Genomic DNA, 22,523 nt, shown 5'->3' on the forward strand with positions numbered 1-22,523 from the left:
CTCTCTCTCTCCTCTCTCTGTCTCTCTCCCCTCTCTCTCTCTCTCTCTGTCTCTCTCTCCTCTCTCTCTCTGTCTCTGTCTCTCTCTCTCTCTCTCTCGCTCTCTCTGTCTCTCTCTCTCTGTCTCTGTCTCTGTCTCTCTCTCTCTCTCTGTCTCTCTCTCTCTCTCCTCTCTCTCTCTCTGTCTCTGTCTCTCTCTCTCTCTCTCGCTCTGTCTCTCTCTCTTTGTCTCTCTCTCTCTGTCTCTCTCGCTCTCTCTCTCTATCTCACTCTCTCTCTCTCTCACTCTCACTCTCTCTCACACTCTCTCTCCCCCATTCCTCTCTCTCATTCCTGTAAGGTCGTAGAGCAATACCAGCAAACCAAAATTGGTTCCGTGAATGTTCCCAGAACGTTCGTTAGGTTGCGGCAAAAGTTCTCATAACACAAAGACGGTGTTATGAGATGATTGTAGAATGTTTGTATAAAACATTCGGCTGATGATGCAAGAACGTTCCTACAACACAGGTAATCTGTTATTCAAAAGGTTCCCAGAATGTTTCATTAGGTTGTGGGAACAGTCTGGTGGGAACGTCGTCGGGAACGTCGCCTTTGAACTATATAAGAAAAAGAATATTCTCAATTTCAATCAAAACACATACAAATGCCCATTCTGAAAAATGATTATACATAATAAATATACAAATACGAATTCAGGTTCAATGTAATAATCTTTTATGGATTTAAAGGTCCCATGCAGCCGTTTTTATCTCAATATCAAATCATTTCTGGGTGACAATATAGTACCTTACTGTTTGTAGTTACCTCATTGTTTTCAATTAAAATGGTCCCCAGAAAAAAACGCAAAAGCAAAGAGCAAAATCATAAGTTGTGTTCTGTACCCTGATTGATCATATGATACACAAGGCCACGGCTATGCCCGGGCGGCCCAGAGGGTTAATGATCTGGCTGCGTGTCCGAAAGATTGTTCAATCCCACATATTCCTTCATCAAATCAAATCAAGCTTTATTTATGCAGCACATTTCAGACATGGAATGAAACGCAATGTGCTTCCGCAGGAAGGAGAAACAAACGATGAAAAAAAAAACAAAAAAAAAGCTGAAATGTTTACTACACAACAAACACAAGACAAAAAAAAAAAGAAACAAAATAATGTCATAAAGTGAACAACTAAAAAGCAACCTAAGGAAAAGCCAAGCGAAAAAGGTGTGTTTTAATATCTCTTTTCAAAATGTCCACAGTTTCAGTCCCCCTTCAGGTTCTCTGGCAGGCTATTCCCAAAGGCTGGAGGAATAGTAACTAAAGGCTGTCTCTCCATGCCTCTTGGTCCTAGGCTTTGGGATAGTTAAAAGGTCAGTACCAGAGGACCTGAGGGACCTACAGAGGACATTACTTAAAAGCATGACTGACATGTGTTGGGGTGCATCAATCGTGGATTGATTTAAAAACCAATAGAAGAATCTATATTCTAAAACCGGTGTAATGCGCGTGCTCTCCGTCTGGTCTTGGTCAGTACCCGTGCTGCAGCATTCTGTATGTTTTGCAGTTGACCAGCGGCTTTCTTGGGTAGACCAGACGGGAGAGCACTACAGTAGTCAAGCCTGCTTGTAATAAAAGCGTGGATGATTCTCTCTGTATCGTCCGGAGAGAGAAACGGCCGCACCGTGGCAAAGTTCCTCAGGTGGTAAAAAAGCTTTTTTGGTCACATTCCCAATGTGTTCCGAATCTAAAATAACACCTAGTTTTTTTTTAAAAACCTTGTGTGTTGTCTTTACTGCCCGTCAATTACAATGTGCGGCTCATTCTCTCTCTGTGTTTTGGCTCCAACAGTAAGTACCTCGGTCTTGTCTTTTTTTAGCTGTGTTTTGGCTCCAACAGTAAGTACCTGTCTTGTCTTTTTTTTTAGCTGGAGGAAGCAATTCATTAAAAATCCTACAATGTGATTTTCTGGATTTTTCCCTAATTTTGTCTGTCATAGTTGAAGTGTACCTAAGATGAAAATTACAGGCCTCTCTCATCTTTTTAAGTGGGAGAACTTGCACAATTGGTGGCTTCCTAAATAATTTTTTGCCCCACTGTAAGTATTCACACCCCTGAGTCAATACCTGTTAGAATCACCTTTGGCAGCGATTACAGTTGTCTTTCTGGATACGTCTCTAAGAGCTTTGCACACCTGGATTGTACAATATTTGCCCATTATTCTTTTGAAATTCTTCAAGCTCTCTCAAGTTGGTTGTTGATCATTGCTAGACAGCCATTTTCATGTCTTGTCATAGATTTTCAAGCTGATTTAAGTCAAAACTGTAACTAGGCCACTCAAGAACATTCAATGTCAAGCAATTTGGTAAGCAATTTGCCCCTAAACAAAACACTTTGTATTCAGGACGTAAAGTTAATTTCTTTGGCACATTTTTTGCAGTTTTACAAACAGGATGCATGTTTTGGAATATGTATATTCTGTACAGGCTTCTTTCTTTTCACTCTGTCATTTAGGTCAGTATTGTGGAGTAACTACAATGTTGTTGTAACTGTTTTAAAGTCACCACTGATTGGCCTCATTGTGAAATCCCTGAGTGGTTTCCTTCCACTCCGGCGACTGAGTTAGGAAGGGCGCCTGTGTCTTCGTAGTGACTGGGTGTATTGATACACCATCCAAAGTGTAATTAATAACATCACCATGCTCAAAGAGATATTCAATGTCTTCTTTTTTCATTTCTACCCATCTACCAATTAGGGTGGGCTGTATCCAGATTTTTTATATTGTCATACCGTCCTTCTCTCACCTCAGGATTTACGGTATTACCAGTTTAATACACAAGTAGGCGCCAAAAAAAAAGTATATTACCAGAATGCTAACAAAACAAATAATAGCGAATTTGCATGGAGGTTGCTAGCGAAATATGCTAACGACTGCAAATGAAAATAAATGAATTGCAATCCGGCTCATAAAGTTATACATAGGTAGGAGCTACCGAATGTCTTTTTTGGTGAGTTTGGAATGTGAACGAGAGTCATTGTGCAAATGAACAATGTTTTGACTCATGCAGTACTGGCTCTCCAGTACTGGCTCTCCAGTACCGGCTCTCCAGTACTGGCTCTGTGAACTGTGGAGTCTGGAGTTGCTAGGGCAACCGGCCTGCCTGCCCTGCAGGGAGAATAGGGGGGAGAATAGGGGGGAGGAGCAAACAGATTGAGAACAGAGAGGAGAAAAAACGCAAGGAAATCAAGATAGCAGTGGCAGCTGTACAAATAACTCATCCAAAGGGCTTTGCCTTCTCAAACATGGCAGAATTCAAACATAATATGCTGCCCCCGTCAGTCACCGTATTAATTCAGCCACTTACTTAAATAGCAAGTTAAACTAAGGGTCTTGTTAATAACGCATAATTCTGCGTTTTTCACGCAGGTCGGAAAATATAAAACTCCTAAAAAATATCTTGTTGTGTTTTGTAAACACAAGTCTAAAATGCTTAATTTTGTAAGTTCTGCTCGGCATCAGACTAATATTGTGCTTCAGTTGCAATTCTAAACTCGGATGAGAATTTAGGAAGGGACATTTATATCTTATATCCATTCTTTCTCTGACAGGCCTAAACATTAGAAATATCATGGCCATGCATCATTTTTTTACAAAAAAAAGATCTTGCTTTTTCATTGTAAGCTCATTTACTTGTGCAGCTGCCAGCCAAATAGCATGGCATTTTATTTGATTTAACCTTTATTTAACTAGGCAAGTCAGTTAAGAAAATATTCTTATTTGCAATGACCCCGGCCAAACCTTAACCCGGACGACGCTGGGCCAATTGTGTGCTGCCCACTTCTGCTGTCATCTCATGAAAATGAAACTATTTTATGTTGAATGTGTTGCACTAATGTATTTTCTGGAAAGGAAAACTATAGTTGCCTGCCCTTGATCACTCTATTAAAGGAAAAAAGAACACTGTTGGCTTTCAATATAAAACGTGACCCCTGTCAATACACAGTTGGACTCACCTGCTCATGCTTTCTGCTTTTGTGCTATTTACAAACAAACATGTGACTGTGCTGGGGAACTGAGTAAGCTTTATATAATGTGACAGGTGAAATAAGAACACAATCTGCTTTATCTCCTAACGCATTGCACAAGTTGACTGCAGGTATTTACTTAAAATATAGCTACAAATATTAAAATGTACAGGAAAAACTTAAAAGAAATAGTTTCAATGGTGTTGACGGAATTGAAAAATTCTTCCCTGGCTATTTCCAAATACGCCGGTATACGGTATATACTGTATACTGCCCAAGCCGACTACCAATAGATGCCCTTCTTTGTGAGGCATTGTAAACCTGCCTGGTCTTTAAGGTTGAATCTGTGTTTGAAATTCACCGCTCGATTGATGGACTTTACAGATAATTGTATGTGTGGGGTTAGGACTGTGGCGGTCACAACATTTTGTCAGCCGGTGATTGTCAAACAAATAACTGTCGGTCTCACGGTATTTGACCGTTAATTACCATAAACACATTTAGCATCTCCATTTCCATGCCAGGTAGGCTATACTCTTGTTGTAAAGAAAAGCAATGTGCTTAATATGAGGAAAGTTGAGAAATAAATATAGTAGACCTAGCCTATAGAAAGCTGATGGGATCCTCCTCTTTTTAATAGAAGCCATCACTCTGTTTTCGCACGCAAATGCATAGTATATAGAAATGTTGCGCAACATGAGCTCATGGGCTTTCATGAAGTGTTTGGTTAGATTTGCGAATACATTTGCATTGATGTCAGACTGATTAGAGGGACAATAGAGTGCTGACTACCAGGCAGTTAGCAAGTTTGGTGGGCTACTAATGACCATCAGCAGCGTCAGAGCTTGGAGAAGCCTAATTACCATGACTAAACAGTCATGTGGTCATGTGGACTGCCTTCATGACTCGTGACCACCGGTGTGGCGATAATAAGGTCACTATAACAGCCCTATGTGGGGTACAGAGATGAGGTAGTCCTTCAAAAATCATGGTGAAAACTATGCAACTTATTATGTGACATGTTAAGCAAATTTTTACTCCTGAACTTACTTAGGCTTGCCATAACTAATGGGTTGAATAATTCTTGAAAAGTTTGTGGTCAAATGCACATCCTTAAAAACATAGGTGCTGGGTTAATGAAGAACACTAGGAAAGAACAAGAAGGACCGCACACGGTTAAAGCTCCCAATTCACCACTTTATTGACAGTGTTTCAATCCAAAACCTGATGCAGATCTGTTGGGTGAATTGTAAAAATATAATTCCACTTGGACATTATGGGGTATTGTGTGTCGGCCAGTGACACAAAATCTCAAATGAATCCATTTTTATCTGTAACACAACAACATTTGGAAAGGTTTAAGGGGTGTGAATGCTTTGTGAAGGCCCTGTATCTCTTGTAAAGTACCCACACTGTTCCCACAGCCAAATTAAATGTTCTGGGAACCTTTCAAAAACTCAGAAAGACTGTTTTGTCAATATTCCTGCAACATCCAAGGAACGTTTTGTGCACACTGATTTTGTGCAAACATGATCTGAATGTCATCACAACGGGACAGTTTTTTGTTTTTTTTGGGAACATATCTTTTGCGATGTCCCCACAATGTTCCCACCGTACTGTTCCCACAACCTAATGAAACATTTTGAGAACCTTTAAAGAACAGACAAGATTTTGTTGTTCTAGGAATGACCTTGTCACATCTGGTAAATGTTTTTTTGCACCCTAAAATAAACACGGTAGAATCATCCACACAACTGCACCGTTTTCTTTTTTTTTTGGGAACATATCTTTTGTGATGACCCCACAGTGTTCCCCCCCCAGACCGTTACCACAATCTAATGAAACATTCTGGAAACCTTTAAAGAACAAACTAAATGTCTTCTGGGAACGTTCTTGCAACATCAGGCATAGGTTTTTATACAAACACTGTAGAATCATCAGCACAACTGGAAAGTGTTTGTGTTCTCAGAACATTTGCCGCAACCTAACGAATGTTCTTGGAACTTGCACAGAACCAGTTTTGGTTTGCTGGGAAAACATTACTGGTACATTGTGTTATTCCATTACTTGAAAACCTAGTTAGAACATTTGGGGAACGTTCTGCACAGATGTTGTGCACAACATTTTAGTGAACGTTAGGGGAACATTTTTTATGTTTGGTTTTGGGATGTTATCATCCTAATGTTAGATAAAAAAAACCTATTTAGAATCTTAGCTAATGTTCTGGGAATGTTCCCGGTTTGTTGGGATCCCTCTATTTTTAAGGTTGCTAGGAGGAAGAAGATTCTAAGAAGGCTTTCCCTCCTGTAAAGGGTTAAGTTGTTTGTTCCCTTTTGGTAGAGCAAAGTAAACCTCAGCCATTCACGGAAGGCAATTACCTGCCTCTCTGACTCTGTCAAGGTACTGAATGGAGTATCACTGACTTTGATTGATGGAAGATTTAACGCACGAGTGGTTTTGGGATAACAGAGAGCACTGAGGATGCTAGCTTGGTGAAAACAATGGTCAAATAAATGCTTTTGTCCAGGTGAATTTAGGTTTCGTTTGTGTTGAAACAACGTTTGAACGTCCCAGTAAAGATCTTATTGTTACACACAACGCAATGCAAAATGTTCCTTTAAATTCTATGAAAGTTAATTCAAGTACCTTACTTTAGTCCTAAAAAATACTTTGAACAAATATTGTGTATGGCTGCAAACTCAACCCCCCCCCAGCACCCCACTCCTCCTAACTATTTCAAGGTGGGCCTTTTTTTTCTGAAGCTGAAAATTGAGCCAGTTAGGAGGCTTGTGGATAGTCAACCACAAATCTTAAAAATAACAGTTGAGAGCAAGCATCGAACGTTTACTTTGGAAAACAAACATCGTCCCAGACCACCGTTTCATTGCCCCGACCGTAGTGCGTCCACAGAGCTCCTACACACACACACACACACACACACACACACACACACACACACACACACGCACACACACGCACACACACGCTCACACACGCACACACACGCACACACACGCTCACACACGCACACACACACACACACACACACACACACACACGCACACACACACACACACACACACACACACAAACAAAAACACGTATCGTAATTTCAGAGAGAGCAGAGAGTGTAGAGCGAGTCTGGCGTTGACAGCTCTGGCCTGGACATGAAGCCTTGTAGTAATGAAGGTCAAACACTGGGAGTGTGTGTGCAAATGAATTAAGTCATAACATACAGACACGCTAGACTAACCCCACAGCTATCAGAGGAGATTGCTAGCCGCTAGCCATGGGGTCTGAGCTAAAGGCTAATCTCTCCCACAGCGCTGACCGGTGTGGTGTGTATGTGAGTGTGTGTGTTATGACTTCATTCATTTACACACACACACTCCCAGCCCTCCCCTATGGCCTGCGGTTCCTGCCCTGGTCATTGTTCCCTGCTGAGCAGAGGTCAGCACTCAATTGTTCTCTCTTTCACAACAATGAGATAATGCTGACTCCCTCCCTCCCTGGCACTGTCCCCTGTCGCCAGTTCACATAATCCACCAGGACTGCGTTAGGGATAATCAACATGTCACTTCTAAATGTCATCGGTGCGTGTGTACTATTAAATGTCACCTCTCAATGGGAAGCAGGACAACAATGGAGGGTGGGAGGCCTGCTGGGAGTTCCTCTGTGGTGGCGGACACAGACATTGTGTTAACCAGAGTGGCTGGAGAAGACGCTGGTTACGATAGGAGTGACTGAGAGGGTTGGATCCATACCTTACAGTTCTATACTTCTTATAGTTCCCGGTGCATAGTGGGAAAAACTCACTATTGGAGAAGAAGAAAAAAAACTCAAGCGTATTGGCCGCGTTTGATGTAGCCTCTTAGTTGTCGAAGCGCTGTCTCGATCAACATCACACAAATGATTCAATCGCTAATCTTACCCTAGTACTGTATTTCACTCTGTCTTTTCTCACCAGAGCTGCATGATGGAACTGACTGGGCCCTTACTTCAATAGTAATGAAAGTCAGTCACCCTTTCCTTCAGCTGGGTTCAGGCCTGTAGTGTGTGTGTGTGCCTGCGTGTTTGTGTGTTCAGGCCTGTTTATCCTGCTCTACTTTCAGCCTGTGAAATACAGTATATAGCTTTGACCTGAGCTCACTGAGAGTCTTTGTTTGTCCTGAGGGAAAGTGCTGTTGGCCCTCGCATACGCACACGCACACACACACATACATTTACATGGACATTTTTAGTTATTTAAGCAGACGTTGTATTCCAGAGCGACTTACAATTAGTTGGCGTTGTTGTTACCTTCAAGTAAGTCTCTGTTTTGCTAGGGTGTTGGGGATGGTCGAATGGGCGTAAGCATCTGCCTCTGATTCCAAAAGGTTGCCAGTTTGAATCCAGCGAAAGAAAGTTGTTTTTGAGATTTTGTTTTTTTGCCTGTCCCAAACCTTAACCCTTACCTTAACCATTCAGAGTTAATGCCAAAACTTAACCTTGAACACACATTTTACGTTTGTAACAACTTTGAAATGTGACGTTTGAGAAACACGGATTAACGTCTAAATCTGACGCAAGACTGTGAGAGTTAGTTGTTTAAGATAGCTAGGTGAGACCACGACACACCACAATCGGAACAAGTACATTTCCCCCTCAAAGAAGTCGTTATGTTCCCTCAGCAAAGTCAGTGGTAGTAGGAAAAAACAAGCACATTTTAAAACATTTGAATTACATTTTGGGGTTGGAGAGGGAGGGGGGGGGGGGTGTGCCGTGGGATTTATTTACAATACTCTGTAAAGAGGTAGGGTTTCAGACGTTTTTGGAAGATGGGTAGGGACGCCGCTGATTGGGATGCCAGGACAGAGAAGCGCTTTGACTGGGCTGAGCTGGACCTGCCAGGTGGGATGCAGTCCAGAGCTTGAGACCTCCAGCCCTGAGAGGGTGGAGAAGGAGGATCTGATGGTTCACGGCGTCGAAGATCCAGGAGGAGGAGAACAGAGGAGAGAGAGTCAGCGTCGGGAGAGCGGGTGTTGGTTTCTTGAGGAGGGGAACCACTCTGGCCATCTTGAAGTCAGAGGGGAGGCAGCCAGTGGTCAGGGATGAGTTGATGAGGGAAGTGAGCAATGGGAGAAGTTCTCCAGAGATGTTCCGCAGAAGGGAGGAGGGGATGGGGTCTAGTGGGCAGGTTGTCGGGTGGCTGGACATCACTAGTCACAGTTTCATCTGGAGAGACAAGAGAGAAAGTTCCCAGACAGAGAATGTTTTCAACAATACTGTATTTGCCTCTTCCCTGATCCAAATGGAGAGCCTTCCAAGGCATAGAACACCAACCTAAGCCCCAGTACTGGCCCCGGCCCTGGCTCCAGTACCTGTCCCAGTCCTAGCTCCAGCCTCATCTCTAATGCTAGCCCCAACCGCAACCCCAGCACCTTACCCCCGCCCCAGTCGAGTCTGAACCAAATAGTGTCGATCCGGCCCAGCCCCCATTCAAGGCCAGCCCCAGCCCTAACCCCAGCCCTAATGACATCCCCAGCCCTAACCGCTGTCCTAACCCCAGCCCTAACCCCTGTCCTAACCCCAGCCCTAACCCCTAACCCCAGCCCCTAACCCCAGCCCTAACCCTAACCCCGGCCATAACCCCAGCCCTAATGACATCCCCAGCCCTAACCCCAGCCCTAATGACATCCCCAGCCCTAACCCCAGTCCTAACCCTAACCCTAACCCCATCCCCAGCCCTAACCCCAGCCCTAACCCCATCTCCAGCCCTAACCCCAGCCCTAACCCCATCCCCAGCCCTAACCCCATCTACAGCCCTAACCCCATCTCCAGCCCTAACCCCATCTCCAGCCCTAACCCCATCTCCAGCCCTAACCCCATCCCCAGCCCTAACCCCATCTACAGCCCTAACCCCATCTCCAGCCCTAACCCCATCCCCAGCCCTAACCCCATCCCCAGCCCTAACCCCATCTCCAGCCCTAACCCTAACCCCAGCCCCAGCCATAACCACAGCCCTAACCCCAGCCCTAACCCTAACCCCAGCCCTAACCCTATCCCCAGCCATAACCCCATCCCCAGTCCTAACCCTAACCCCAACCCTAACCCTAACCCCAGCCCTAACCCTAACCCCAGCCCTAACCCCATCCCCAGTCCTAACCCGAACCCCAGCTCTAACCCTAACCCCAGTCCTAACCCCAGCTCTAACCCTAACCCCAGCCCTAACCCTAACCCCAGCCCTAACCTAACCCCATCCCCAGCTCTAACCCCATCCCCAGTCCTAACCCCATCCCCAGTCCTAACCCTAACCCCAGTCCTAACTCCATCCCCAGTCCTAACACCATCCCCAGTCCTAACCCCTAACCCCATCCCCAGTCCTAACCCCTAACCCCATCCCCAGTCCTAGCCCCATCCCCAGTCCTAACCCCTAACCCCATCCCCAGTCCTAACCCCTAACCCAATCCCCAGTCCTAACCCAATCCCCAGCACAGCCCGAGTCTATTCTGTACCAGACAGGGCCGACCCAGCGGGGATGTTTGTAATTACACACTCAAACAAATCACCAGGGAAAACAAAGCAGTTGTTCCAAACACAAAACATATTGTTCTCTGCATGAGAGAAATAATAACATAACAGACTGTCTCAGGCCAGAATAGAGTGGTTTTAGGGAAAAGTCTTCACAGACAATAGACTGTACTAAGGTTAGTTAAACTAGGGTTTGTTATCCATCCCAACATTCTAATGTGTTGTTTTTGATTCGTTGTTTTCCAGGCATGCCCATCGGGATCCCGGGACTTCCGGGTGAAGCAGTGTGCCGACTTCGACAGCATGCCGTTCCGTGGGAAATACTACAACTGGAAGCCCTACACTGGAGGTGAGATCGGAATAATGCATTAATCCACCAATCGCTCCCGTCCATTCCGCTGTCTTTCTCTTCCCGTTTGCAGTAGTTTATTCGGCGCTTTGATACCTTTCATCATACAGTAGCTTCCCAGAGTCTGTGGTCCTCTCTGGCCCTCAGTGACAGTCCAAAGGCTTCTCTCTGTGACTGTGTTGTGTACACATCTAATACCAACAGTAGGCAGGACTGTTTGATAGGCCCAGAATTCCTGGGATTCCCACATTGTGTTTGATGGCCCTCTAGACAGCCATTCCAACTCTTTAGCCCTCAATGAAGACATTGGAGTGGGAGTGTGGGAGGGGTGGGATTTGGGTGCATTGAGGCTTGAATTCTGGGTCATCACTATCTGGGCTACAATTGATGAATTGGCACCAGGACTTACTATTACCTTACAGATGTAGGTTATTAATTTGATCCCTCTATAGCTGCTGGAAATGCAGATGAGCTTCACTATTTACACACATTCACTGAAAAGCCGCACGTCATTATATTTTTGCACTTTTCTTGCAGCCTGATTTTGGCCAGCTAATAGCCTAACCACCTACGCAACATTATGTACGAAACGTTCAAATCCTGTTGCTGCAGGATTATTTTGCTGTGACAACACTGGTCAAATTAACATCCAACACCTGTGTGTGTTCTCTAATTTTCACTAGAGATTGCAGTGGAAAGTTACTCACAAAGAAACACACACACGCATGCACACGCACACACACACGCGCGCGCACACATGCAACTCATAAAGCACAGTCTAGTCCTACTCTGTCCCAGGCCGTTGCGCTATAAGTTGAACTCTGTTATCACAACTCCCATTAGTCAACGCTATGAGCTCCTCTGTAGCTGGTACAAATCTATTGGACTGTCAGTCTACATGTAGAGGTTGGAGAAAACCTCAGCGTGGATGTCACTGTGTGTGTGTGTGTGTGTGTGTGTGTGTGTGTGTGTGTGTGTGTGTGTGTGTGTATGTGTGAGTGTCATGGCAGCCCCAGCTATATCTCCCAGTGTCAGTACTGAAGTGACGTCAGGCCCCAGGTCCAGGATCAGATCTAAGCATGACTAATAGCAGTCTTTATTATTATCAACAAACTCTAGAGGAGAGCAGAGAACAAGGCCTGGGTTCATGTTCTGGCACAGACTCTTGGCTCACAACTAGCACCACAAAAGGTTTTCTGGGATAAAAAATCTATATTGTAAACTGTATTATTTTCTTATAGATAGATGTATTCATAGTCATGTCACTCATCATGGCACACATGATGGGTATGATGTGAATCAACTGTTATTTATAAACTGGCCGTTTCGAGTCCTGAATGCTGATTGGCTGACAGCCATAGTATATTCAGACCGTATACCACGGGTATGACAAAACATGTATTTTTACTGCTCTAATTACGTTGGTAACCAGTTTATAATAGCAATAAGGAACCTTGGGGTTTGTGGTATATGGCCAATATACCACGGCTAAGGGCTGTATCCAGGCACTCCGCGTTGCTTCGTGCGCAAGAAGAGCCCTTAGCCGTGGTATATTGGCCATATACCACATACCCCCTCGTGCCTCATTGCTTAAATAGAACATGTGTTATAATGTGTTTGAACCTGTAGTCGTTATGGCTGAACCTTAGTTTTCTGTCTGTGGCCGGTGGGTGTAGACACAGGTTATCAAAAGTCACATTGTGAGAAATGTCTCTAAGTTTGAGGTCGACGTGGTCTAGTTGGCTAAGCATGGCACTTACAATGCCAAAGGTCATGCCACCCATGTGTAAAATTATTATTATATATTAAGTTGTGTCTGATATCTCCCTACTGTATGTATAACTATGTGTACAGGAGTCGACCCCTGCCCTGTGGAGGTTTGTCCAGTACCTTCTGACCTCTGCCCTGTGTGTTCCAGGTGGCGTGAAGCCATGTGCTCTGAACTGTCTGGCGGAGGGATATAACTTCTACACCGAGCGCTCCCCGGCCGTCATCGATGGAACACGCTGCCAGGCCGACTCACTGGACATCTGCATCAATGGAGAGTGCAAGGTGAGAGAGAGAGAGAGAGAGAGAGAGAGAGAGAGTGTGTCTTTGTGTGTGTCTGTTTGTCTGTCTTGAGTGTGATAAGTGTTCTTGTGACGTAGTGGTGGTAATATTTAGGCTGTCCTTTCAATTACTGTACATTTCCCCAGATAAAAGTAGTGCTTCTGGTTCCCACGCTGTGACTCACCCCAGTCAAACAGACCCACGCTGCTTCCAGTCAGGGCCCAGCCGGTATGGTGCTGACTCCCCCATAGGAGAAACACTTTACCATGGCTATGACCTGGTTACATTGTGATAGATAAGCTAATAAACGGGATGACTGTATAACCTAATGTAATGATCCTGACCATGTGACCTGACCAGGAAACCTGACCCGACAAAACTCAGCCTGTGACTCAGTTTGTACAGTTTGTAGTCACAGTGTTTGTGTTCCTTCTTATCTCAAGGGACCTTGTTTATATGATACTGACTGACTGGGGGAAAGTGACTGAGAGACAGCAAGGAAATACCATTATCCAATATGGAACAATGTAGCGTTAGAACAAAACGTGGAGTTTCAGTCAGTTGGTTTTCATTGAGTGGTTGGCAGAGGTTTTAATCTAGACTCTTATCACAACTCAACAGATCATGTCTCGGATTGTTTTGAAGTTCTCCTCAGGAAACTGGCTACCCAGATTAACGTGGAAGTTGAGTTGAAAGACACTGTCATTTATTTCACCACTGGGCGTTTGTTTAAAATAAGGTTTGAATTTACGTTCAAAATAGGTTTATGAGTTGAAGAAAGCTGAAAATAACGTGTTTATTAAGGAGATCTGGCATCTACTGCTGTCTTTGTTCTGTGTGTGGACACTGTACAGTATGTGTACAATCGGGTTAGGGTGTGTGTGTGTGTGTGTGTGTGTGTGTGTTGGAGGTTTCTTCCCAAAAAGCACTGGGACATGTTCATTCCTAGTCACAGTCCAATGTGCCTTTTTATTTCAGCAGCAGTTGGTCTTCTAGAGTCTTCTAGAGTCTCTGACATGACGTGATTAATCTCTGGAACACCGTCTGCCTGGAGGCTGCACGGAAATACTCAAAATGCTTCATGTAGGCCTGTGCACGTGATGGAGAACGACAAAGGGAGAGAGAGAGAACAAGGGGAAAATGAAAGAGAGAAGAAACAGATAGGGATAGAGCAGAGAAATGTGGACGGAGCGAGAGAGAGAGAGAGAGAGAGAGAGAGAGAGAGAGAGAGAGAGAGAGAGAGAGAGAGAGAGAGAGAGAATGAGAGCGAGGAATGTGTGAGAATAAATGTATTTTTCTCTCCTGTCATTATTAAGGTGACACCCATTAATTATCCTTATCACATTTTAGAGGAGTCTACACAACTCTGAGATACTCACTTTACCGTAACTCTCTAAAAGAGACTGGCAGTTCAACGACTGTTCAGCGACTGTTCAGTCTGACCCTCTCGTCCAACTGTCGTTCTACGGTTGCTAATCACTTACTGTCCAATCATGAGTTAGCGTTTTAACTGACGTAAAACTGCTGCTCCATGCAGCTTCCACAGACTTGAAGTCACTTCTTCAGCACTTTTCTTTATTACTATGGTATTACTATGGTATTACTACAGTATTATTAAACAGTGGCGTTACTATGGTATAAGTTATACTTAAAGTAATATAACATGGTACTCTGTCTCCTCTCTCAGCACGTAGGCTGTGACAACATCCTGGGTTCGGACGCCAAGGAGGACCGCTGTCGGGTGTGTGGAGGGGACGGCAGCACCTGTGAGGCCACAGAGGGACTGTTCAATGACTCCCTACCCAGAGGCGGTAAGACCCAGTCTGGGGACAGAACTTGACAGGGCTCTTTACTTCAGGTGTGCAAATGTTTTAGTTCCATCCAAACTGAAGAAAAAGGTGAAGGGTCATGAAGGGTCTCCCCTCTGAGCAAGTACACGTAGTGGGAGAGTAGTATGTACACTGAGAGGACAAATATTAGGAACACCTTCCTCATATTGAGTTGCACCCCCTTTTACTCTCAGAACAGCCTCAGTTCATCGGGACTACAAGGTGTCGAAAGCGTTCCACTGGGATGCTGGACCATGTCGACTCCAATGATTCCCACAGTTGTGTCAAGGTGGCTGGATGTCCTTTGGGTGGTGGACCATTGCTGATACACACAGGAAACTGTTGAGTGTGAAAAACCCAGCAGCGTTGCAGTTCTTGACACACTCAAACCGGTGCGCCTGGCACCTACTACCATACCCCGTTCAAAGGCACTTAAATCTTTTGTCTTGCCCACTCCGTGTCTCAGTTGTTTCAAGGCTTACAAATCCTCCTTTAAGTGGATTTAACAGGTAACATCAATAAGGGTTCAGAGCTTTCACCTGGATTCACCTGGTCATTCTAGGTCGTGGAAAGAGCAGGTGTTCCCAATGTTTTGTACACTCGGTGTAGAGATGTGTAACGTGTAAAGAAGAGAGGATCAGAGAAGAGGACTGTGTAATGTAGAGGAGACAGCAGTGTAAAGAAGAGAGGCTTAGAGAAGAGGACTGTGTAATGTAGAGGAGACAGCAGTGTAAAGAAGAGAGGCTTAGAGAAGAGGACTGTGTAATGTAGAGGAGACAGCAGTGTAAAGAAGAGAGGCTCAGAGAAGAGGACTGTGTAATGTAGAGGAGACAGCAGTGTAAAGAAGAGAGGATCAGAGAAGAGGACTGTGTAATGTAGAGGAGACAGCAGTGTAAAGAAGAGAGGCTCAGAGAAGAGGACTGTGTAATGTAGAGGAGACAGCAGTGTAAAGAAGAGAGGCTCAGAGAAGAGGACTGTGTAATGTAGAGGAGACAGCAGTGTAAAGAAGAGAGGCTCAGAGAAGAGGACTGTGTAATGTAGAGGAGACAGCAGTGTAAAGAAGAGAGGCTTAGAGAAGAGGACTGTGTAATGTAGAGGAGACAGCAGTGTAAAGAAGAGAGGCTCAGAGAAGAGGACTGTGTAATGTAGAGGAGACAGCAGTGTAAAGAAGAGAGGCTCAGAGAAGAGGACTGTGTAATGTAGAGGAGACAGCAGTGTAAAGAAGAGAGGCTCAGAGAAGAGGACTGTGTAATGTAGAGGAGACAGCAGTGTAAAGAAGAGAGGCTTAGAGAAGAGGACTGTGTAATGTAGAGGAGACAGCAGTGTAAAGAAGAGAGGCTCAGAGAAGAGGACTGTGTAATGTAGAGGAGACAGCAGTGTAAAGAAGAGAGGCTCAGAGAAGAGGACTGTGTAATGTAGAGGAGACAGCAGTGTAAAGAAGAGAGGCTCAGAGAAGAGGACTGTGTAATGTAGAGGAGACAGCAGTGTAAAGAAGAGAGGATCATAGAAGAGGACTGTGTAATGTAGAGGAGACAGCAGTGTAAAGAAGAGAGGCTCAGAGAAGAGGACTGTGTAATGTAGAGGAGACAGCAGTGTAAAGAAGGGAGGCTCAGAGAAGAGGACTGTGTAATGTAGAGGAGACAGCAGTGTAAAGAAGGGAGGCTCAGAGAAGAGGACTGTGTAATGTAGAGGAGACAGCAGTGTAAAGAAGAGAGGCTCAGAGAAGAGGACTGTGTAATGTAGAGGAGACAGCAGTGTAAAGAAGAGAGGCTCAGAGAAGAGGACTGTGTAATGTAGAGGAGACAGCAGTGTAAAGAAGAGAGGATCAGAGAAGAGGACTGTGTAATGTAGAGGAGACAGCAGTGTAAAGAAGAGAGGCTTAGAGAAGAGGACTGTGTAATGTAGAGGAGACAGCAGTGTAAAGAAGAGAGGATCAGAGAAGAGGACTGTGTAATGTAGAGGAGACAGCAGTGTAAAGAAGAGAGGCTCAGAGAAGAGGACTGTGTAATGTAGAGGAGACAGCAGTGTAAAGAAGAGAGGATCAGAGAAGAGGACTGTGTAATGTAGAGGAGACAGCAGTGTAAAGAAGAGAGGCTCAGAGAAGAGGACTGTGTAATGTAGAGGAGACAGCAGTGTAAAGAAGAGAGGATCAGAGAAGAGGACTGTGTAATGTAGAGGAGACAGCAGTGTAAAGAAGAGAGGATCAGAGAAGAGGACTGTGTAATGTAGAGGAGACAGCAGTGTGTAGAGAAGAGTATGTGTTTCATAGCGAGTCCATTCCCCTGTGCATTCTGAAAGCTGCCAAACACCACAAGTTTGTAAGCACTTTCCGGGAGACACATCCTCGTGCAGAAAGGCAAGGTAAAAACTCAGGAACGTATTGTCTTTTTGGCAGAGCAGCCCTGTCCTAGAGCCAACAGAGCACTGTAGCCAAACACTTCTGTGTGTTCCCCCCCACCCACCCCACCCCCCTTTGTCACCCAATGATAAAGCGTATGGTTTTGGGAGTTGAGAAACATGTTGTCAAAACATAAATGGAAACATAATATATTTGCATTAATTACATCATCCGGTGAAGGACTCGGAGTGGAGATATGGCTTCATCCTGGCTCTGGTTCCAAGACTAGTCTATAGGGAGGCAAAAGCACTTTCTCCTTCTATGGTATGTCCAGTAATGCATCTAAAAAACAAATTTGCTGTGTCTCTGTAATGGTGGTGTCCTTTTCTCTACCAGGTTACATGGAGGTTGTTCTGATACCAAGGGGATCAGTCCACATAGAAATCCAAGAAGTCTCCATGTCCAAGAACTACATCGGTAAGTGACCTCTTTCCAACGCTATACGGGACAGGACGGTCGTCGTTCGAATGATTTTGATCATCCTGTGTTTCTTCACAGTCTCTACATCTGAAAAGGTTCTAAGTCCATAACTCCACACAATTAGTGCTACACTACTGTGAAGCAGTTTGAAATGAACCTGTTTCATATTGGAGGGTATTGCTTCAGTTCCTGGTTTAAAGATTCTGGTTTCCGCACCACCTCGTGCTTTCTCAGTCGAGAGCAGAGCAGACAATGTATTTCTAAATATATTCAGCCTTTGGAGTCTTTGGCGTTGGTCTCTCCCTCTGGAACGTTGGTCTCTCCCTCTTCGTTCCAGACGAAAACGGAACAACATTCACAGCTCTGACAGTCGGCATCAAAACAATCAAACAAGCCCGTTTAGTGTTGTTGTCGTGGGCTGACATTAACGAGGGAGTTTAGCCGTGTGACCGAGTGGTGAATTTACAGCTCAGGTTGTTGACGGAGGACTGAAGTCAGGCTTTGAAACGTCAGGCGCTGTTCGATTTACAGCCCCGCGGCGACAGCCCTGAGGCCCTCGTGGATTCAAGTGGATAGCAGAATATTTATATATCAACATTTGTTTTATTTGATACATACGTTTTAACGATTGCCACTTTGTGTCCTATTGTGTAGACGGCACTCTCTATGTCCCTTCCAAGCAATGTGTGACAGGCCCTAAAAGCTGTGGGAGTATTTGGTCTTGGTAAAGTTGTGTGAGGCTGCCTTTAGCAGTGGAGATGGACTGAGAGCTCACTGTTTGAATGTGCAGACGAGGTGGCAGTAAAGACTGCATTATGTAAGCTATCCCCCAAAACAGGAGGAGTCACGTAAGTATTGTTGTAATGAAGTGCGTAAATGCTGCAAAGTGCATACGCATGAGGAATCAGCTAGAGACAGATAGAGAGAGAGGGAACACAGTGTTTGGATCGTTTCTCCTCAATTTGGCCCCATTTCAACTCTGAGAAAATGGATATTTTGAGATGTGTTGTGCTTGGAGACGACTTCTTTGTTTTGACGACCAGCAGGAATGGTATTCATGGGATTCTTCCAAGCTTTCACCTGAAGAGTGTGTGCGTGTGTGAGTTTTCTCTTTCCCTCTGAAAGGTGAGAGAGTGTGTGTGTGTGTGTGTGTGTGTGTGTGTGTGTGTGTGTGTGTGTGTGTGTGCGTGCGTGCGTGCGTGCGTGCGCGCGTGTGTGTGAGCTCGCCCTGAGTGCTGCACAGTGTCTGTTGAGGAAAATAAATTTGCCAATGACATCAGGAGAGGACGCCGGTGTTGATGATGAATGATGGTGATGACATCACACCAAAACACTGCCACCACCTGTTGTCTTGGCTACCGTTCCTGGGTAGTCTTTGGCTCACCACTCTTGTCAGCATTTTAACAGGCTGCTATTTTAGCTGTAGGGGGTTCAGTGAACTAGACTCAACCCTGCCTGAGAGCTGAAAATGTGTCTTAGCAACGCCAGCTCATTCCTCCTACCTAGGCTTTATCTCAGTGGGCTATCACGGTGCCGTGGGTACAAATCCAACTAGAAACCTTCTTCTATCGGTGCCTTTCTTGTAGCGTTGAAGTCAGAGGGAGATGACTACTTCATCAACGGAGCGTGGACCATCGACTGGCCCAGGAAGTTTGACATCGCAGGGACAGCGTTCCACTACAAGAGGCCACTTGACGAACCTGAGTCGCTAGAGGCCCTGGGGGCCACCACGGACAACCTAGTCGTCATGGTAACCACATTTGACTGTTTTGTTGTGTGTTGAGTAAACAATGTGGGAGGGGTTTGTCTTCGACATAGTAAGAGGATCAAACACAAAAAGGGCTTTTTCATGCATCTTTCAGCCCACCGGGTGTCCTTAGTCAATTTGGGGGGTGGGGTTGGGGGGGGGGGGGGGGGGGGGGATTCCATGAAAAAGGGAATTTAACAAAGACAACCTTCAGATGTTACTCGTTTGAATCGACATGAAGCACAACAGCTGCTCCCAGCAATCCTTAGCTGACCTTCAGGCCAGTAAGACTGTGCTGGTTCGGGGTTTACTACAGTATATACAGCAACGTAGATATTGAAAAAGCCATTTCTGGCTCAATTCAAATGCAAGTGGACATGTGTTTTGGTGAGGGTGTGTGTTTATGTTTGCGAGCGTGTTCTGGCTTGTGAAAACCTGCGCGTGTATGTGCACGGGTGTATGTCGGTGTAATGCCTGGATGTCTGTGTGTGTGTGTCTGCGTTTATGTTTCTTTAAGCCGTCCCACTCCATGGCCCTCAGGACCGCAGTGGCTTTTGCCTGGACATGAATAGTGGAAATACCAGACCCCACAGCACCACTGGAATAGGGCTGGGGTTAACCTGGTTAGGGTTAGGAATAAACAGAGCTGTCCATCCCACCACAGGCCATTCCATTGTGGCAACTGAAAAACGGTATCATTCCTATGTTCCCTTGCACCAAATACTGCATCAAATACTGCACCAAGTACACTAACATAAACACAGTGCTCATTGGATGATTAGACTCTCCGCTGCCGTACTGTACAGTAAGAGGAACACGTAACAACTCTTTACTGGGGACTTATTCTATATTTCAATAATGAATCATTAGATTTTTTTACATTGTGTTAATGATGGCAGATTGACATTTCCACGTTTTTTTCAAGATGAGTGATGAGAAGAGAATCGCTCAACCCATCGGGTATCTCACTACGGCCCCATTTGCCCTGTCTTGAAATATGCAGGCAGACGCGGTAAAAGTATGTTTACATTGTAATACTTCTGACAGACAGTTTATAGCATTCCCAGAAAGCATGGATTATTGAGTCATTATTATACTGAGCAAAAATATAAACGCAACATTAGGCCGTAATCTATGGATTTCACATGACTGGGAATACAGATATGCGTGGATCAGAAAACCAGTGTGGATCAGAAAACCAGTCAGTGTCTGGTGTGACCACCATTTGCCTCATGCAGCGCGACACATTTCCTTCGTATAGAGTTGATCAGGCTGTTGATTGTGGCCTGTAGAATGTTGTCCCACTCCTCTGCAATGGTTGTGTGAAGTTGCTGGATATTGGCGGGAACTGCAACACACTGTCATATGTGTCTGGTGAGTATGCAGGCCATGGAAGAACTGGGAAATGTTCAGCTTCCAGGAATTGTGTATAGATCCTTGCGACATGGGGCAGTGCATTATCATGCTGAAACATGAGGTGATGGCGGCGGAGGAATGGCACAACAATGGGCCTCAGGATCTCGTCACGTTATCTCTGTGCGTTCAATTTGCCATCGATAAAATGCAGTTGTGTTCGTTGTCCATAGCTTATGCCTGCCCCATACCATTACCCCCCTGCCACCATGGGGCACTCTGTTCACTACAGTGACATCAGCAAGCGGTTGTGAGGCCGGTTGGACATACTGCCAAATTCTGTAAAATGATGTTGCAGGCAGTTTATGGTAGAGAAATTAACATTAAATTCTCTGGCAACAGCTCTGTTGGGCATTCCTGCAGTCAGCATGCCAATTGCAAGATTCCCCTAAAACTTGAGACATCTGTGGCATTGTGTTGTCTGAAAAGACTGCAACATTTTAGAGTGGACTTTTATTGTCCCCCAGCACAAGGTGCACCTGTGTAATTTTGTGTAGATCGTTGACAAATTTACAATTAAATCCATTTATATCCTACCTTGTAACCCAACAAAATGGGCTGTCAAGGGGTGTGAATACTTTCTAAAGACACTGTAGGTCAACATTTGTAATGGATGCGCTCTGTTTATTCTCCAAATTCTGTCGCCAAGTGGATTATGATACTGGAGAACGATCTGATATCACTATATCATTCATTTTTAAATCCAGTAAATAGAAAATAATGCAGTCAATTCTTGAATAGCATTTCTTACTTTGAGAAAGAAAAAAATAGTATATTTCGTAGTTAATAATACTCTCTAGGTGTCCTGTAAATCATTTACATTTTCAGCCTAAATGTGAATTTTTTTATTACCACATCTGTCAATCTTATCGAATGTATAATTTAGGTCACCTGCTAAATAATGGTTTCTTTATCTAATATAGGTAAAAACACCACTTTCCCCTGGTGGGATATACGGTGCATTCGGAAACTATTCAGACCCCTTCCCTTTTTCCACATTTTGTGACGTTACAGCCTTATTCTAAAAATGATAAGATTAAACTTTTTTTCTCATCAATCTAAACACAATGCCCTATAATGACTAAGTGAAAACAGTTTTTTAGAATTTTCTTTGCTAATTTATGAAGAATAAAAACTGAAATACCTTATTTACGTATTTAAGTATTCAGACCCTTTGCTATGAGACTCTAAATTGATCTCAGGTGCATCCTGTTTCCATTGATCATCCTTGAGATGTTTTTACAACTTAATTGGAGTCCACCTGTGGTAAATTAAATTGATTGGGCATAATTAGGAAAGGCACACACCTGTCTATATAAGGTCCCACAGTTGAAAGTGCATGTCAGAGCAAAAACCAACCCATGAGGTCGAAGGAATTGTCCGTAGAGCTCCGAGACAGGATTGTGTCGAGGCACAGATATGGGGAAGGGTACCAAAACAAGTCTGGAGCATTGAAGGTCCCCAAAGAACACAGTGGCCTCCATCATTCTTAAATGGAAGAACTTTGGAACCACCAAGGCTCTTCCTAGAGCTGGCCCCCCAGCCAAACTGAGCAATCAGGGGAGAAGGGCCTTGTTCAGGGAAATTACCAAGAACCTGATGGTCACGCTGACAGAACTCTTGAGTTCCTCAGTGGAAATGGGAGAACCTTCCCGAAGGACAACCATCTCTGCAGCACTCCACAAATCAGGCCTTTATGGTAGAGTGGCCAGACGGAAGCCACTCCTGCTTGGAGTTTGCCAAAAGGCACGACTCTCAGACCATGAGAACAAGATTCTCTGGTCTGATGAAACCAAGATTTAA

General features: G+C 44.6%; 1 protein-coding gene across 2 annotated transcripts in view; it reads left to right on the top strand.

The window, feature by feature from the left end:
• The window catches only part of LOC110522946 (A disintegrin and metalloproteinase with thrombospondin motifs 6), a 145,915-nt gene that overhangs the window by 107,414 nt on the left and 15,978 nt on the right, over window positions 1-22,523 (top strand). For both annotated transcript variants that reach the window (XM_036977579.1, XM_036977580.1), the window contains exons 15-19: window positions 10,762-10,864; window positions 12,783-12,916; window positions 14,601-14,724; window positions 17,477-17,557; window positions 19,147-19,310. In XM_036977579.1, coding sequence (XP_036833474.1) covers window positions 10,762-10,864; window positions 12,783-12,916; window positions 14,601-14,724; window positions 17,477-17,557; window positions 19,147-19,310 — 606 coding nt within the window. The remainder of the gene's footprint in view (window positions 1-10,761; window positions 10,865-12,782; window positions 12,917-14,600; window positions 14,725-17,476; window positions 17,558-19,146; window positions 19,311-22,523) is intronic.

This window comes from Oncorhynchus mykiss, chromosome 5 (assembly GCF_013265735.2).
Source record: "Oncorhynchus mykiss isolate Arlee chromosome 5, USDA_OmykA_1.1, whole genome shotgun sequence".
Classification (NCBI taxonomy): domain Eukaryota; kingdom Metazoa; phylum Chordata; class Actinopteri; order Salmoniformes; family Salmonidae; genus Oncorhynchus; species Oncorhynchus mykiss.